Raw genomic sequence first — 18,435 nt, 5'->3', positions numbered from 1 at the left:
GGCCCAGGGTCACCCAGTGAACTTCCATGGCAGAGCAGGGGTTTGCAACTCACAGCTCATTCCTGAGCCTTGCGGCAGCCGGGGACAACATAACCAAGGCGCTGCCGCAGTGCCTCTAAAGAGGTTCCCTGGCTGCTGCAAGGCTTCAAAAAGCCCTTTAAAAAGGTTTTAAAAGAAAAAGATGGGGAGGGGGCTTTCCCCCCCATCGCGAACAGCGCCAGGTAAAACCTGGAGCAGCAAAGCTGTTGCTGGAGGGGGCGTTTCTGGGCTGGAGGGGGCTTTGGAAGCTGACTACCGTCAGCTCCATCCCCAGGAACGCCACGGGAACGCCAGTGCTGCATATCTCTTCCAGGATTTAGATCCCGGAGAGACTGTGGCGTCGGAGGGGAGGTGTGCAGCTCCGTGGCGCCCAGGCGCCGACGGAACTGCCCCTGCCGCCAGCATAAGTGCCTCTTATTCCGTGATAAGAAGCCACTTACGCTGGCAGCGGGGTTACGTTGCCTCCGGAAAACTTTGGCCCCCAAACTCAGGAAGGCACTGTTAGTCTCCCAGATCCTAGTCCAACACTGTAACCGCGATGCCATACTAGGTCCCATATGGCAAGCTGTTTATGTGAGTAACTGCCTTATTCGGTTCAGGCTAATTTAAAAACCTTCAGTTTTGGAGATTGCCTTGTAGGGTTGCCAGGTCCCACTTCGCCACTGGTGGGAGGTTTCTGGGGAGCAGCCTGAGGAGGGCGGGATTTGGGGAGGGGAGGGACTTCAATGCCATAGAGTCTAATTTCCCAAGTGGCCATTTTCTCCAGGTGAACTGATCTCCATTGGCTGGAGATCAGTTGTAATAGAAGGAGATCTCCAGCTTGTTCCTGGAGGTTGGCAACCCTATTGTCTTGGCATGGCTAAAATCTGCTCAGACGATGTGGGAAGCCAATCACACAATCCACTTATCATGTACAGCACCACCCCTATGGTTGTGTTCCAAAAATGGCTACCCACATGGGAAGGCAGCCCAGCGATTCTCTCTGCCGAATGGCCTGTTTAGCCCTGTCCATTCTGGGTTCTTTCCAGTCAGCTGACACCACAAAGAGTACATTAGTGAATGTCAAGCTGTAGTCATTACCCTGTAAAATGTCATGCAGATTTGTGGTCATGGCTTTTGCTTTGTTTCTGTTTTGTTCTTTAAATAGCAATATTTTAAAACATAGTGCTTTCTCTTGCTTTGAAGGCAGATTAACCCATCCAGATGAATTCAACAGAGTGTGTTTGGAAAGAACTTTCTGGGTGGGCATTTATTATTGAAATAGAATTGTATTGACGGGTCCCCCCGACCACACTCCCGTTCTTAGGGTGTTGTCTGCAACTGAGGATCTCGTTCTTTCTGAGCTGTAACAGGGAAAAGCTCTCTCCTCTTCCAGGCCGCAGCTGGCACAAGCAGAGACTTTTACGAAAGCTCTAACTAAAACAACTAGAAATAATCATATTAACTGGAACTGCTGGAACAAGAAAACACAGCGAAGAGTAGATACTGATGACAGAAGGTCATCCCTGTGAATCACACCCTTCTTCTCCCCTGTATCTAATACTTTTCTGGTCTGTTTAGTACAACTTTATCACCCTTTTTGTCCACAGAGCTCAGGGCAGCATACAAGAAGAGTTGGTTTTTATATGCTGACTTTCTCTACCACTTAAGGAAGAATCAAACCGGCTTACACTCACCTTCCCTTCCCCTCCCCACAACAGACACCCTGTGAGGTAGGCAAGGCTGAGAGAGCTCTAAGGGAGCTGTGACTAGTCCAAGGTCACCCAGCTGGCTTCATGTGTAGAAGTGGGGAAACCAACCCAGTTCACCAGATTAGCGTCCGCCGCTCATGTGAAGGAGTGGGGAATCAAACCTGGTTCTCCAGATCAGAGTCCACCGTTCTTAACCACTACACCACGCTGGCTCTCCCTGCTTCATTTTATTTATTTATTTTATTTATTTACTTCATGTATACCCTACCCTCCTCCCCAAAGGGGACCCAAAGCAGGTTACACCATTGTCCTCTCCTCTATTTTATCCTCACAATAACAATCCTGTGAGATGTTTAGGCTGAGAGTGTGTGACTGTCCCAAAATCACTAAGCAAGCTTCCATGGCTGAGTGGAGATTTGAACCAAGCTATTCCAGATACTAGTCCAAGCCTTTAGCCACTACACCCAACTAGCTCTCATTCTGCATTTCAGCCTTACAACCATGTAAGGTAGGTTAGGCTGAGAGAGAGTTAGGCTGATTGGCCTAAGATCACCCAGAGAGGCTGAATGGGGATTTGAATCCAGGGCTCTCAGGTTCTAGTTCAAAATACTAACCCCTAAACACGTCATAAACACAATCAAAATGTCAAATGGTGCCCTATATTTTTGTCCAAAAGGAAATGCAGAGAGAAAATGCTAACTACAAGGATATGAAATAATAAAAATGTACTAAAACATGAATATTTTATGTTTGCATATGTATAATTCATGACTCCTGTTATTCTTGGTCCCCCCCCCCCCCAAAAAAAATAATTCGGCATTATTTGGGATCTGCTTTTTGGCTCTCTTTAAATAGCCACCAGTTTTTTCAGGAGAAAAAAACCTGTAAAATACCAATAAGGTACCACATCCACAGAATCTATTTGAGTATGAAATAAAAAGAAACCTGTAAAATACCAATAAAGTATTGGGGGGGGGGTTGTTGTTTGGCTTTGCCGAACACCCCCCCTAATTAGTACCACATCCACAGAATCTATTTGAGTATGAAATACCATTAAAACAAAATCCTAACAAAATTTCCTAACAAAAATGCTAAAGGATGTAAAGCGTAAATGCCTTTTTATATTTTTGGATGAGATAACTGAAATAGGTAGTTTGGCATTTTTATCGGGGGAGGAATACCAACTGAAAAGGATGAACATGGTTTGCAAGCGCTAACCAGCAAACTCTTATAATCAAGATCCCTCAAACATTTTAATAGACTGACTCAGTAATGCCCAAATATAATAATCTGAATTCCAAATATTTGTCCCAGTCACTTGTATGATCATCCAGCCTAACTAAGACCTGATTTCAACACCCTAATTTTCTAATTAAACCCCATCCACTAAACCTTTGCTTTACAAGACATCTCCCCAATCCTGGCTGTCATACTTATTCCTGTCACACATCTCGGAGTTCCCAGGATACTGTGTAACAATCGTAGTAACAGTCCAACAATATTATCTGTTACAACACTAATCCAGACCCCTACAGCATACAACAGCTGCCCAGAAACTTTATTATTAAATGCTTTAACTGCTGCAGGAACATATTGTTCCTCAGAGGAATAATGAAATCTCAAAATACCCTTCCCAGTACTCATGGTTGTTCTTAGAGTTCAAATGCACCTTTGAAGAAAGATTCACTTGAAATATAGCTCCTAAATACTTAAATTGCTCTACTTGCTTCACAGACTCTCTGCTACTGACCACTTGCATTTCCTTGTCCATCTTTTTTTTAACTAAAGCGAAGGACCTTTGACTTAGAAGCATTAATAGTTGGGCCCTCTTTGGAGCAATACTCCAAAATGAAGCCTATAAGTTTATGTAGGCCAACCATGAATCTTCAGAAAACGGTTGCATCATCCACATAGAAAAGACATGGTAGGTAGGTATGAACTAGATAAAGCAAATGGAATTAATCCCCGGAAATATAGGATCTTCAATCATTGAATTAAAAATTTAATCACAGAGGAGCAAGGATACATCCTTGCTTCATTCCTTTGCTCAGTACAATAGCTCTAGTCCAGGGGTCGGCAAACCGTTGCTCCGAAGCCGCATGTGGCTCTTTGACCCATTGAGTGCAGCTCTCCAAACTTGGTTCGGAGCCCCTGCTCTCGCGCCCGCTCGCGCCAGCAGCCGGGCTGCGGAGCCGGCACGCCTGAGAGAGAGAGAGAGAGAGAGAGAGAGAGAGAGAGAGAGAGAGAGAGTGCGAGTGAGCAGGCGAGCGGGCACGCTGTCTCTTCCCCCCCGCCGTGGAGAATGGCCGGGTCCCCCTTTCCCTCAATGGTTGGGAGGCTAAAACGTCCCCTCCTCTCTAGCTGCGCGATTGCTGGGCGGGCGGCTCGGCGGTTCCTGGCCTGCCCCGCCCGCCTATCAGCTGTTGGGCAGGGTGGGCTTCCTTTGGTAGACCTGGCCTCCGGCTGAGTCCCATTGGGAGGCCATGTCTACCCACCAGCTTTCTTGGCGGTAGACCTGGACTCCGAGGAGGGGAAAAAGTCCCCCTTCAGAGGCCAGGTCTACCAATTGGCTTCTATGGGCCTCCGGAGGCCAGGTCTACTGCCAAGAAAGCCAATGGGTAGACCTGGCCTCCCAATGGGACTCAGCCGGAGGCCAGGTCTACCAATAGGCTTTTATGGCGGTAGACCAGGCCTCCAGACGAGGACTCTGGACGGGGAGGGGGAAATGGCAGGGACTTAACAATTAAATTTTTATCAATAAATAAGATCACTATTAAGTATGATATCAAGTTTTATTCAGTGTACCTATAGTTTAACTAAGACTTAAAACTTTAATTAAAGTTTATTAAGTTAATAAACAGTGTACCTACCTATATAGTTTAAGTTTAAAAAATTTGGCTCTCAAAAGAAATCTCAATCATTGTACTGTTGATATTTGGCTCTTTTGACTAATGAGTTTCCCAACCCCTGCTCTAGTCAGTTCATTAGATGGACCAACTTTTACTTGAGAAGAAGAAGAGTTGGCTTTTATATTCCGACTTTTTCTACCACTTAAGGAAGAAGCAAACCGGCTTACAATCACCTTCCCTTCCCCTCCCCACAAAAGACACCCTGTGAGGTGGGTGGGGCTGAGAGATTGTGACTAGCCCAAGGTCACACAGCTGGCCTCATAAGTAGGAGTGGGGAAACTAATCCAGTTCACCAGATTAACCTCTGCCGCTCATGTGGAGGAGTGGGGAAACAAACCTGGTTCTCCAGATCAGAGTCCACTGCTCCAAACCACTGCTCTTAACCACCACACCACGCTGGCTTGAGCTGTAGGCCAATCATATAATTGTTGAATCAAAAATAGGAAAGGCTTGTCAATAGACAATTTCTTCATTTTATCCCATAATCTCTGCCTAGGCTCTGAGTCAAAGTCAGATCTAAGGTTCATAAAGGCCATAGCCAACATGCCATCCTTTGAGCTAATATATTTATCTACAATAAACTGAAGCATATATCGATGATCAATGTACTAATGCCCCTATGGAATCCAGCTTGCACAAAGACTATTTTGTTTCATTTGGCCTTTGGTAACTATCATTGTGTTTTTGGTATCTGCCCTTATTTTCATCTACCCTTCTGATTTGCTTTTTTGTTTTATCTGACAACGAATTTAATAATTTTGTTCAATTATTCCCTTTTGTTTGCACACTGCTTTGATATTTTATGAAAAGCAGTTTATAATTTTTGAACAGATTAAAAATAGATTATTAAAAATGTGTATGTATTTTATAAGAGTGAATTTCCCCACCCCTAGTTTCCCCTCAAAATTTCCATATGGAGCAACTGAAACGAAAAGTCCTCGGGAATTTCCCCCCAGCCTTTGTATCTCTAAACCGGTGTAAAGAAATGGGATGGAATTTTCTCTTTTTCATTACCCAGAGGTATTATAAGTTGATCCTGTTGACACATCATCTAAGAATGTTAAGTTTCAGTTATGAGATAAAAACGTCCTACACAAAATTAATTGGTTTCTTCTTACCAAAATAGCTGCACATCTTACTTTCTTGAAATGTAATTATGATCACTGGATAGCAGCATTACCTTCATAAACATGCTGAATCCAGTTTTCAGAAGGTCGGTGAGCCCAGAAGCCATATGTTCAATATCAACAGGATCAGGTCGATCAGGATTGCATATCTCCTCCATCACTTGTTTCAGCAATGGTTTGTAAGAAGCCTATTGAAAGTAAGTATACAAGTAATTTTACAGCACACAACTCATCACATTGGGATATTATTATGACCAAGATAACAGTTTAAGAAGTCCGTCAGTTTATAGGAGGTTATTTGCACCCCGCTGATTGAAGGATAGTATCTTGTTTGCACCAGCAACCTATTTGTCACGGGTACGGGAGACAGCAGGCATTGGACATATTTTCACAATGTGTGCCCTTGACTTGCAATAAATTAAATCTCTTTCATCCTAATTGTTTCTAGGTAAAACTGTTCAGGCTCTGCCAGTAAAGTTGCTTAAAGCTGGTCCAAGTATCAGCCACCAGCGGGAGGTTTTTGGGGCGGAGCCTGAAGAGGGAGGGGTTTGGGGAGGGGAGAAACTTCAATGTCATAGAGTTCAATTGCCAAAGCGGCCATTTTCTCCAGGTGAATTGATCTATCGGCTGGAGATCAGTTGTAATAGCAGGAGATCTCCAGCTTGTACCTGGAGGTTGGCAACCCTAATGAGAAACAGGAGGGCACTGCCTTGCTGAAATCAAAAGACTTACCCAGTTCTTCTTCCTGTGGTGGAGAAAGGACTTTCACACACACACATATGTGTGTGTAACAAGTCCTCTGAGACGCAAGACTGTTTCTGGAGCAGTCAATCGGAACCAAAATGGGTTCATAGCCCAGAAGGCTGTCATACCCAAGGACAGAAGTTCCAAAGGGATTGGGAATCATGTATAAAGCCTCCTTAAATGCAGGCTCCCCACAGTATATTCTGTGCTCCTTTATGCAGATATCTAAACACTCTTTTCACCTGGTTGTAAATATCTGTTCTGTATGCTGATAACAAAGTAAGCATATTGATTGAAAACAAGCATAACCTTTTTTCTTTTCTTTTTTGCATAGTGCTGATAAAATGGTTAGGGCAACCTATCTTTATTTGCTGGTAACAAGACATACAACGTTCAGAGGAACGCTTTTAGTGAACCATCTGCGTTTTCCCGTTTATAAAGCTCTTCACATTTATACACATTTCTACATAAAGATGAACTACAATAATTGACACAGTGATCATTACAATCTACAAAAATTATCTTGTTCAATTTGCAGGAGGTAATGCTTCCTTTCGGCACTATTCCAAGAATGTCAAATCTCTAGTTTTCGTAGAACACAGGTAGGAAATCTTGCTGCGGAAATGATGGAAGCGCCACATACCTTATGCACAATAAAGGGGGATAAATAAGCAACTAACCACTTAAATTGAACAGCTTGGGAAAAACTGATTTTTTTCATATCTGGCAGTTTATAATGTCAAATATAAATCTTTTCTCTGTACTGTAACCCCAACCCCCAAAGTAGACATCTTATCCAAACTTTCCTATAACACATTTCTTACATTTTAATTAAGGCAGTAGCCATGCAGACTGTCAGTGTAACTCTTTTTACAGGAGGATTTTCCAAACCGTGAGAGCCATCCAGTCACGCAACACAAAGACCAGTAAAAAACTGCTTGTGACTCTGAATAACGACCGTCCATTTTCCAAAGACAAACACATTTTAAAAAAATGAGTCATTAAGAAGAGGAAAGGCATCAAAACACGCATTTCGCTGGAAATGTTCCACAGAAAACCACGGCATAGGCTTCCACCTAATTTTAGAATGTAGACAACAGCTACTGCAGCTACTATGATTGTAACAGCACATCCACACTATGGGTTGGATCCAACCAGCATTTGCGCTGGTGGAAAAGGGGGGAGAGGGAGTCTCCTTCTGACCACCCAAAAGGGTTGTAATGTGAGTCATGGAATGTGCACGGATAAAATCCATGTGGGATGGACTGCAGGAAGGAGGGCAATTTGCCAAGATGAAGCAAAAAAGGAAGGCTTAAAAAAAAAGGATTTTCATTTTTCAGCCCTCTCATGGAAGTACTGGTAGTATGATGATCCCTTTTCTGTTCCTCCCATCCATACTACAGAAGAGTATCTGTCTCTGAGCATCCTCTCTTTTTGCACTGGGTAGGTAAGGCATCTACCAGTTCTCTTCCTGATGAGCTAGCATGGTATTGTGGTTAAGAGCGGTGGACTCTAATCTGGAGAAAACAGAGTTTCACTTACCTGTAACTGTTGTTCATCTGGTGGATCTTCTATGCAGTAACACATTGGGACTGCGCAGGAGCAGGCCAGCCACGGATAAGATTTGTCAGCTTCTAGCAAAATCGAAAGTGAGAGTGCTCCCCCTCCCCTCGGGGCATGCAGCCTTCCCGCCCAGCGGTCACATGACCCAGGGGGAGGGAGCACTCTCTCCTCCAGTTCTCCAACCTGCCACCATGGAACCATAACCACATGATTGCGGAGAGGTCCCACAGTGGGGAAGGAGGGAGGGATGTGTTACTGCATAGAAGATCCACCAGATGAACAACAGTTACAGGTAAGTGAAACTCTGTTTTCATCTGCGTGGCTTCTATGCAGTCCCACATTGGGAGAGTAGGGAGGTCAGTTACCCAGATGGTGGGTGTGGGACAGACACCGAAACAATGACTGCAAGACGGCACGTCCCAGTGCTGCCTCTCTAGATGAATCCACGTCGACCGCATAGTGCTTAATGAAAGTAGAAGGGGTCGACGATGACGCTCAACAGATGTCTCAGAGGTCAATTTTAGACGAAAAGGCGACGGAGGCAGCGTAAGCTCTTGTGGAGTGCGACTTGATCATGTCCGGGTCATCCACGCGTGCTGTCTCATAAGACAGTTTAATGGTTGAGGTAAGCCACTTGGACAGGGTCTGCTGGGAGGCTCGGTGACCCTTACGGTGGTCGTTACAGCAATAATGTATTAATGTTTTCCCTGCAAACAAGGTTCTTTGTGATAAGAAGGGAGGGCCCTCCGTACATTTAAAAGTATAGAACCCTCTCCACATCAGAAGGGTTCGGCAATAACATGGTTAAGACGATACCTGTGAAGAAAGAAAGCTCGGGTTTCAACACCACTTAATCAGTGTGAAACTTAGTAAACGGTGAGGAACGACAAAGAGTCGCTAAATCTCTGACATTACTGGCCGAGGTGATTGTGACCACTGAGGAACAGGTGGAGATACCTGGGGATAGAGGTTGATGTGTCCCTGTAAAAAACTTCTGTGAGTCTGGGTGTGAAAAAAGAACACAGAAAAAGAGTCCAACTCAGCGTGAAGGGCCAAATTGTAGTCGAGGTAGCCAAAAATTGACGACAGGAAAGAAGCAGCTCTGGACAAACTATTGTCAGCAGCCCACAGGGATAAACGTTTCCGCTTGGCATCAATAAAAACGTCTCGTGGACAACTTAATGGGGTGCAGCAGCACCTGAGCCACCCAATCTGACCATAGACTACATAGAATTCTCCATGCTGCCAGCTTGATTCTGGAAGGAATGTGAGAAATATCTTGGGAAGGAACAGTACTCCCTTGAGTCAGGGGCATTAGAATCGTGGACTGGGATCTCCTGGGCCAGACGGTGCTACCAGGATGCCACTTGTCCTGTCTGTCCAGATCTTGAACAGAACCTTGCCCAGCAAGGGGAAGGGGGGGCGACCAAGTAATTGCATGCATCCCCCATGGAGCGTGGGCTCACCCCCACTCTGGAGCACCATTGGGGAAACACTGAATTGTGCTGAGTCACAAGAGATACATTTGCGGGGTGCCCCAGATTAGGAAGAGATAACGGAGACAACGTGAGTCTACAATGAGCTTGTGACAATCGTCAGGGTGATAACTTACTGGCAGTGACAGTGGAGCCATGTGTTATGGCCAGGTCCAGACTGCAATGGCTTCTGTGCACAGAAAATGGACCTTGTGCCACCCTGTTTGTGCTGGGCGGTGCTGTCCATTGTGACCTGAATACGTCGATCCTCGAGGACCTTGTAAAGGAACAGAGAGCAAGCCTAATAAAATGAAGCTCAAGAAAGATAATGTGCAGGGTAGACTCTTGAGCAGGCCAAACACCATGGGCCTTAAGAGCCGTTCAATGAGCTCTCCATCCTGATAAGGAGGCGTCAGGAACAATGTGCTTGTGGAGCAGGTGTTTGGAAGGCAACACCAGCCAAGAGGACCACCAGTCCAAGGAGGCAAAAATCGATGCAGGGATAGACAGTTTTTTGTATTGAGCGTCAATGTTCAGCTGGAATGCTGTCAGAAAACCGAGTGTGCAGGGGGAGCATCCGTAGACGAGCAAAGGCAACAACTGCAGTGGAGAAAGCCATGAGTCTCAAGTAATGAATTTTAGGGGTTGTTTGGAACCTTTTCTAGAACAGGTTAACTAACTTCCAAATGGAGCGTATTTCCTGTATTAGAAAGTATTAGAAGGTAAGCTCTAGCTGTGGCCAAGTGCAGGTGGGTACCATGAGGTCAATGGAGACTTTTATAGTTGACCAGGAAACCCATGTCGGTTAGGATGGAAAATAAGAACCTCTGCCTGACTAGCAAAGGCAGGCTTTGAGTAACCGACTATCGACCCGTCGTCTAGGTATGGAAAATGACACATCCCTGCAGGGCCAGGTGTGTAACTCCCACAGATAAGCACGTCATGAAGGTGCGAGGTGCCATAGCATGACCAAGGGCGAACTGCATATCCATAGTGCTTGCCCTTGCAGAGAAAACACGACAGAGCCCTTATTCTTTGAGGATTGCAATGTGCAATATGCATCACGCAAGCCCAACGGCAAACCCCACCTGCTCATTTGGGAGTGGCAGGACCTTGGGTATTTAACATATGAGCAACATATGAGTTTGTGGATCTTGACCGCGTCGTCAAGTCCCCAGGTCTAGAGAGGGGCGCTCCCCCTATTTTGTTAACTAGGTAGAAACGGTAATAGTACCCATAGTCCCAATCAGAGGGGACCTCCCGGATGGCCCTTTTCCGTAGAAGTTCCCGAACCTCCTGTAGGAGTTGGGCGGGAGCTGGCGACATAGTGCAAGCCAGAAAGAGGTAGGGAAGCAGCGTCTCGAGCTCAATAAGGCATCCGTGCTTTATCATTTTGAGAATCCAATTATCATCAGTGATGGACGTCATACACTGTAACAATCAGACAACTGGTCTGTGAAACGCACTTGAGCATCTAGCCAGGCCTGCTTGGGCTTGAGAGATGGGCTAGGACCCTTGCTGGGTCTAGGAGTCCCCCAAAAAACTCCCTACTGGGCAGAAATGAGATTGGGGGTGGAAGGTACCTTGGTACCTGTATAGGCGAGATGTTTGAGACTGGCTGCCAAAGTGTGTTGGCTGTAAGCTGGCACAGTGGGGCGATGCCCAAGGACTTAGCAATCCTTCTTGAGACGAACAAGAAAGGCATCATTTAATTGCTCAAAAGCGAGGTGCCCTCAAAGGGTTGGTTCCCAACATGCGACGGACGTGTCCTCAAGGGCAAGGTGCTAGATACACAACCGGGTGTCATACGGAAGGGTGGATTGGTTAAGTCATGCCTGCCTCCGAAGGACTATGGACGAGGCCATGACCTTGCTGGAAGGGTCCGCAATGTGACGCGCCGCAATAAACTGCTATTTGTTGAGGGTCATGTTTATGCTCTGAGCAGTTTAGTCTGATGGGCGTTGATCCTCCTGTAGGATACTAATTTGGGATGAAATTCCATCCCAGAGGGCATATTAGTATCTGGCCATGATTGACATGAAATAGAAATGTGAAAACCAGTGGCACTGGAAGTAGAAACTTTCCTGTGTAAAGCATCCAGCCTGCGTCCCCCCTGGTTAGGGGCAAGGAATGTGAACATGATCCATATTAGCCCGACAGGGCTTTGACCACCATAGAATTTGAGACAGGCTACTGGTATGGAAAATAACCGTCCTCATGGAGGATCTTGTAAAGGCTGTCAACTCTTCTGGTGAAGAGGGAGCCACAAATTGGCTTGGTCCGATTAGAAACGACGACCTCCAAATGCTTGTAACCACTGGAAGGGCCACCGGACCTGTCTCTGAGGAATGCAGTGTACCCATGATGGTCGTTGTCCGAGACGTCAGGGAGGGAATATACATAGACTTAGCCAGACGGATCAATTCTACATATAATCTCACATCCCCCGAAGGCGATGAGATTTAGTATTTCCTGCAATGTCCACAGGTGAGGGTTGCGAGGTGCGGAATTCTGGGTCAGACCTGAGTAGCCGTTGCATTGGACTCAGAATGGACCATATCCTTTAATGTAGAAGGAGACCTTGGTTGGAAGAGTCTCCAGGGGGAGTCTTTGCCTTAGCAACGTACGGTTCCGAGAAGGCTCTCGGCACTGAGGGTCATCGCGCTGTCGTTGGCAATGCCGATGCCAAGGGAGATGGTGAGAGTCATCGCAGTGCCTATGTCAGAGGCAGCAAGGCTGCCTACTTTGATGATTGTGGGACCGTGTAGAGGACAAGCTGCTATGACGGGTCCCTCTATGCCACCTGGACCCAGAGTAAGAGGTCAAAAAGTGACAAACTGGATTGGTAAGAATGTCGACGCTGAGAATGTAGGCTCCGAGAACATTGGCTCCAAGAGCGTAGGCGCCAAGAGGCAGTGGGTGCCAAGAGTCCGTGGGCGCGAGAGGCCGTGGGAGCCGAGAGGCCGTAGGAGCCGAGGGGCAGCGGGCTCCGAGAGGCCATGGGCGCCGAGAGCATAGGCGCCGAGAGCGTAGTGTCAAGATGATGTGGACGTCTGAAAGCACCGACACCTCCGCCTGCAGGCTGGGAGGATTTGGCGTAATGACGCCAACAGCGACCTTCGGGCTCGGCGACGGCAAAGGCGCATCACTGTACAGTTGCGTCAGGAACTGCGTGTGGAACCGCCGGTCATCCTGGGATCCGCCCTGAATTATAACAGAGGGATATACCAGGGAATCACGAGGAGGCGAGTCCTCATGAACAATCGTTGGAGTCAGTTGACTAAAGGAGACGTTGATGACTGCCGACGAACGGCACTGAGGTGATGACGACCCCGATCGGCACCAAGGAGACTTTGAGGAAGATCAACGCCGAGGTGCTGTGCGCCGAGGGAAGTTCGACATCCGAAGGCATCGAGGCCCTTACTGACGGAGTTTGATGGCGCCCTGCGCCGAGGGAAGTTCAACGCTCGAAGGCATTGAGGCCCTCACTGCCGAGGAGGTCGAAGGCGCTCTGCCCCGAGGGAAGTTCGGCATCTGATGGCGTTGAGGCGACTTCGACAGAGATTGGGACGACAGTCTGAAGGAGCCGGGGCAAGGAACTTGGCTGGTAGAATGATCGACTTGGACATCTTGGTGACAGAAAGGAGGATTTAGCATGCTTAGACGTACCTCCAGCGACCAGCCGAGCAGTTTCAGACGATCAGTATGAGCCTTCCGTGCTCTGAGGGTGGAGCGAAAGTGCCGTTCCCTCAAGCAAAGGAGGCAAACCTTGCGGCAATAAGTCTTCGCATTTTGGTGCGACAAGAACGACGTTGATTGAAAAGCGGAGCCTTCTTCGACTCCATTCAGTAAAAGCAGTAGAAGAGTAGCTATAGACACGTTCTCTCTCCGTGGCGGCAGAAAGAGAACTGGAGGGGAGAATGCTCCCTCCCCCGAGGTCATGTGACCGCTGGGCGGGAAGGCTGCATGCCCCGAGGGGAGGGGGAGCACTCTCACTTTCGATTTTGCTAGAAGCTGACAAATCTTATCCGTGGCTGGCCTGCACCTGTGCAGTCCCAATGTGGGACTGCATAGAAGCCATGCAGATGAACCAGGTTCGATTCCCCACTCTTCCTAACGCGTGGCAGACTTTAATCTGGTGAACTGGGTTGGGTCTCACCAATCTCTCTTAGCCCCACCTAGCTCACAAGGTGTCTGTTGTGGGGAGAGGAAAGGAAGGAGAGTATAAGCCGCTTTGAGACTCCTTAAAGGTAGAGAAAAGTGGGGTATAAAATACCAGTGTGGTGTAGTGGTTCTTGTAGGTTATCCGGGCTGTGTGACCGTGGTCTTGGTATTTTCTTTCCTGACGTTTTGCCAGCAGCTGTGGCCTGACCAAATGACATTTCTGCCATATCCTGCCCTCGTAACAATTGAGTCCGACACCCCTGGTCTAGAGGCAGTAAATAATTCTGACCCTGCAGTGCCATTTGTTGCATTAAAGACATCACATCCGTAGACGGGATACTGAAGATGGACCAATGCTAAATTCATAAGAAAAACAGTCTGACTGTGCTTGGCTGATGGCTTATTTCACCGTTTCTGGAGTTTGCGATGCCTTTTTTTCAGGTAAGACCAGCCAAAGATCCTTGGGAGTTATTTATTTATTTATTTAAAAAACTATTAGCCACCTTTCTGTCTTGCAGTACTCAAAGCAGCTTACAATATAAAGAAAACAACCATTATATAACACATATAAGATGACTTATATTGTCAATTGTCTTGTCAATTGGGACTGCCAATAAAATAAAAACAAAATTAGTCATGTCATTAGTCATTTTTTTTTGCCATGTAGAATGTGGCACAGACATCTAGGGGTACGTCTGACATGGTGAATCTTGGGTTCTTCTGCTCATTACTTGATCATTTTTAATCATATGTGCTAATCTATTAGGAGCACAGGTTATGCATGATACTGTTTTACTGTAGGGGAATCTTTACAGCCATATAAGCGCCAGATAACTGAACTTCAGCTTCAGCCGGGCCAGCCGCTCTGCTGAACCTACAGGTTCACTACTGACTGAACGGAAATGTCTGCTTATGTTAGATGGGGCTCCTGGCTAGAGTAAGGCATGCCATTACCATCTTTCCTGCACTGGTAGAGCATAAAAACAGTTCTCTGCTTCTTCTCCCTGTGCAGTGGAAGCTCAAAGAAAGGCAAACCGAAACAGGGCGAATCTGAAATTCTGTACAATATTTGCAGGTGCTTGTGAGTATTTTACAAAATTTGCAAATGAGTTATTGCCACAGATTGCCAATCGAAATGTCACTCATCACACTGAAATGCTGAAGTTCTGGAAGAACTTTAATTACAATCATGCATGAGTCACTTTATTAATCTCACTAAAGATTACCCTTCTGTTACCAGTGAGGAAAGTGCGTCATTCGGTTGCAATGATGTTTAGACTGCATGCAGCAGCTTTTAAAAGAAACGAGCACACATCACTTAGACTGCCCCCATCCCAACTGTTCCTCCTGATGGAAGAGGACATGTTCAGGAAAGATAATCCCCCCCCCCAATCTTTGTGGATCTGCAGCTTTCTGCCCTTTCAGCTTTGGCAGAGAGGACGACATGAGGAGGACAGGACAAGTAGGTGTCTAGCAGAGTATGGGCATCTGGTCCCTGCCCACTAGGGTTGCCAGGTCCCTCTTCGCCACCGGTGGGATGTCTAGGTTGGCAACCCTAGAAACAGAGCGTATTCTTCATGAAAACCCCTGTAAAATCAGTCCCATGTGGATAAAGGTAGTTTTGGCTATGAGCTGGCACAACATACAGTAACAGTCATTAAAAAGCATGTATCAACTTGCCTGTAGGGTATTGCTTCCTGGGATATATACAGAATTAAACTGTTTCATCTGTGCTCGAGCTCTTGTAATGTCTCTTAGGGTTTTAAAGATCTTATTGACTGCAACCATGACCTTCTGACATGTCAGATCCAGCGAAGACTCGCAGCCTGAAACAACACAGAAATACATTGCTGGGGAGGCCAAATACTTTCACTTGTTTGGGGCGAAAAAATAAGAGAAAAAAGATCAGCCAAAGGAAATAACTTAGGCGATAGATGGTGAATTTATATATTCTCGGACCTTCTTCGCATAGTGGTCCAAGGTCCAGAAGTAATGTATTTTACTTAGCACAGGTGGTAAGGTTTTACAATAAAAGGACTGTTCACAGTAAGAGTAGGGTTGCCAACTGCCAGGTAGTAGCAGGAGATCTCCTGCTAATTCAACTGATCTCCAGCCGATAGACATAAGATCACCTGGAGAAAAATGGCCGCTTTGGCAATTGAACTCTATGTCATTGACGTCCCTCCCATTCCCAAACCCTGCCCTCCTCAGGCTCCGCCCCCAAAATCTCCCGCCGGTGGTGAAGAGGGACCTGGCAACCCTAAGTAAGGAATTAACAGTTATGTACTTGGGCAGTGCATAGTCCTTAATAAGGGATCAAGAAGCACCTTCAAGAGATAGGTTCCTGATAGTACTTTACCCATAATATTGCAAAAAAAACCAAATGAAATTAAGTGTGAACACTTGGTCAGATAGGTTTTGAAAACAGTTTTTATTTTCTTTTGTTTTCTTTAGTACTTTATAAACAGTGACAGAACCCAGCAAATCCCCAACACTTTAGAAGCAAGTAAAGCCAACCAATCATACATTACATTTCAACCTTGCATAAGGTAACTAAGAAAAATACTGTTATATGCTCATCTCTGGTGCAGATGGGGAAAAAAGTGAGTTTCAGATTCACCCTAGAATTTTAAAGGAAGACAAACCTCCTTAATTATCATTGGGAAACCTGGTTATGTTATAAGGAATAAGAAAAGGTACCTGAACAACAAGGATCAAGTAGGCATACTTTTATCAAGTTTCTTTGTGTTTTAATGTGTTCATATGCAACATAATTCCATTGCAATGTGAAAGATGAAGAGAACCCAAGAGGACTTCTGTTCAGGGAACATGGTGCGTCCCCCCAAAAGCACTCCTGAGGATGGAAGAACCTTTGGGAACAGCATATTGACTGTAGCTGGAGGGTGTAGCAACTGCAGATCTCTTTCCCCCCCACCTCGCATGGACAGAAGTGCCTCCAGCTCATGTGGGAGAAGGTTTGGCTCCAACCCAAGACATGTTGCCGTTTTTGTCTCATCTCTTAAAACACAATACGGAGTTCAAGCTTTTGTTTAACATTCAACTAAAAGTCATAAACATACATACCAAATTTCAGCATTCAAGGGAGATATCGGAATACAACCTACCCACTATCTCTTAAAACAGGCACTTCAAATGGAAAATTATTACATTAATGTACATATAAATTTTCACTGCCATATTTTGAAATTAAAATCTTTGCATTACTGAATCTTTTACAGTTTTTCTGGCCCTCTTGAAAACAGGTGTGGATGGGTCAAGATAGGGTTAAAACTTAAAATGTACAATTATGTCCTAAGCATGCACATACTAACCTATTTGTCTGCTTCGTTATTCTTGAACATGTGAAGTTGCCTTATGCTGAAAAAGATTCTCTGGCTCATAAGAAAAGGTGGGGGAAGGAAGGCTATGGAAAGCTTAGTATATAAAATAAATTTATAACAATAGCAAGAGTCACATAATTTACAAAAACATACCAAGTATGCTGGCTGCATTTTAAAGCAACAAAATATAATCAGAAAAGTAATGCCATCAATATTCCAACATTTATGTTTGGTTGTTATAGAGTCTCAAAAAAGAATTACGCATATGAATGTTCTATCTGTCTATCCTATTTTTGTTCCACTGCTCCTTCAAGCAATTTAGGGAGGCACACTTAGCTTTTCTCCATTTTATCTTCACAACCACCCTGTATCATAGGGTAGGCTTAGAAAGTATGACTGGCCCAAGGTCATCAGTGAGTTTTATGGCAAAAGTGAGGGTCTGCATCTAGGTTTTTCTGGTTAAAGTTCAGTGCTGTAACCACTATGTCAAACTGGCTGTATTACATTTCCTCATCCCTCAGTGGAGGACCAGTCATTTAACCATTTCAGAATCACACCTTAAATCATGACACTTATGTAAACTATCAGGGAGATAATTTGTGGATACATGAAAAGAGAGAATTAGCTCTCATTCCTAATGAATACCTAACCACTTTCCCAGATGTGACAATTTCCTCTAATATTCAAAGGAATTCTGAATAATGTCCTAGGAGAACAGGAGAACAGAGTTACACTGAAAATAGTAATTAAACAGACAGCTGGAAAAGCTATCACTAAAAACTCTGTAGTCTATTAAACAGAACAAATTGGCCTCCAGGAAGAGCATCCAGAGTTTTCACACTGAAGCAAACAAAAACCCAAAAACCAGCAGTGTGGTGTGCTTGATACACCTTGATAGAGAGAGCATTACTCTGACCCTACCTTGGTAAGGGTCAGAAAAAATAAACTAGGAAGAAAAATGCACATTAGTGGTGTTGATTGCGTATAATTAGCATACCATTTGCACAATACACAAAGTAATCTGTCTAGATTTAGTGATCTGGGATATGGTAACAGTGCCTGTACAAGAAACCCTTCCCCAAAGTTTGTGACCACAGCCAATGGGACGCTAATGAGTCCTTTCCACCAATTCATCTTTCTGAAATTTCAGTACATCCAAAATACATTAATATCTTTCATGTCCACAAGCAAGCTTCAGAAAGCCATTTTTACTGTATGGTGAGTGCATTACTCACAGACTAAAATGAAATTTTAATCTTTCTGCAGGAAAAGCACAGGTTCTTCATTTCCCGGAAGGCCATTTCATTTGAGTGAATGTTGTGCCAACGCAATAGCATTTCAGAGATTGCCCTGCCTGTTCTGACAAATCTGACGTTAGCAGA

At 45.3% G+C, this 18,435-nt stretch overlaps 1 protein-coding gene across 1 annotated transcript in view; it reads right to left on the bottom strand.

The window, feature by feature from the left end:
- Window positions 1-18,435, bottom strand: part of SCFD2 (sec1 family domain containing 2) — a 201,219-nt gene that overhangs the window by 18,869 nt on the left and 163,915 nt on the right. Inside the window, exons 6-7 of the mRNA XM_056855417.1 lie at window positions 15,393-15,538; window positions 5,820-5,954 (exon numbers count right to left, since the gene is read on the bottom strand). Coding sequence (XP_056711395.1) covers window positions 5,820-5,954; window positions 15,393-15,538 — 281 coding nt within the window. The remainder of the gene's footprint in view (window positions 1-5,819; window positions 5,955-15,392; window positions 15,539-18,435) is intronic.

Source organism: Euleptes europaea, chromosome 9, assembly GCF_029931775.1.
Source record: "Euleptes europaea isolate rEulEur1 chromosome 9, rEulEur1.hap1, whole genome shotgun sequence".
Classification (NCBI taxonomy): Eukaryota; Metazoa; Chordata; class Lepidosauria; order Squamata; family Sphaerodactylidae; genus Euleptes; species Euleptes europaea.
Note: the sequence above shows the minus strand (reverse complement) of the source record. Positions and strands in the feature narration are given on the sequence as shown.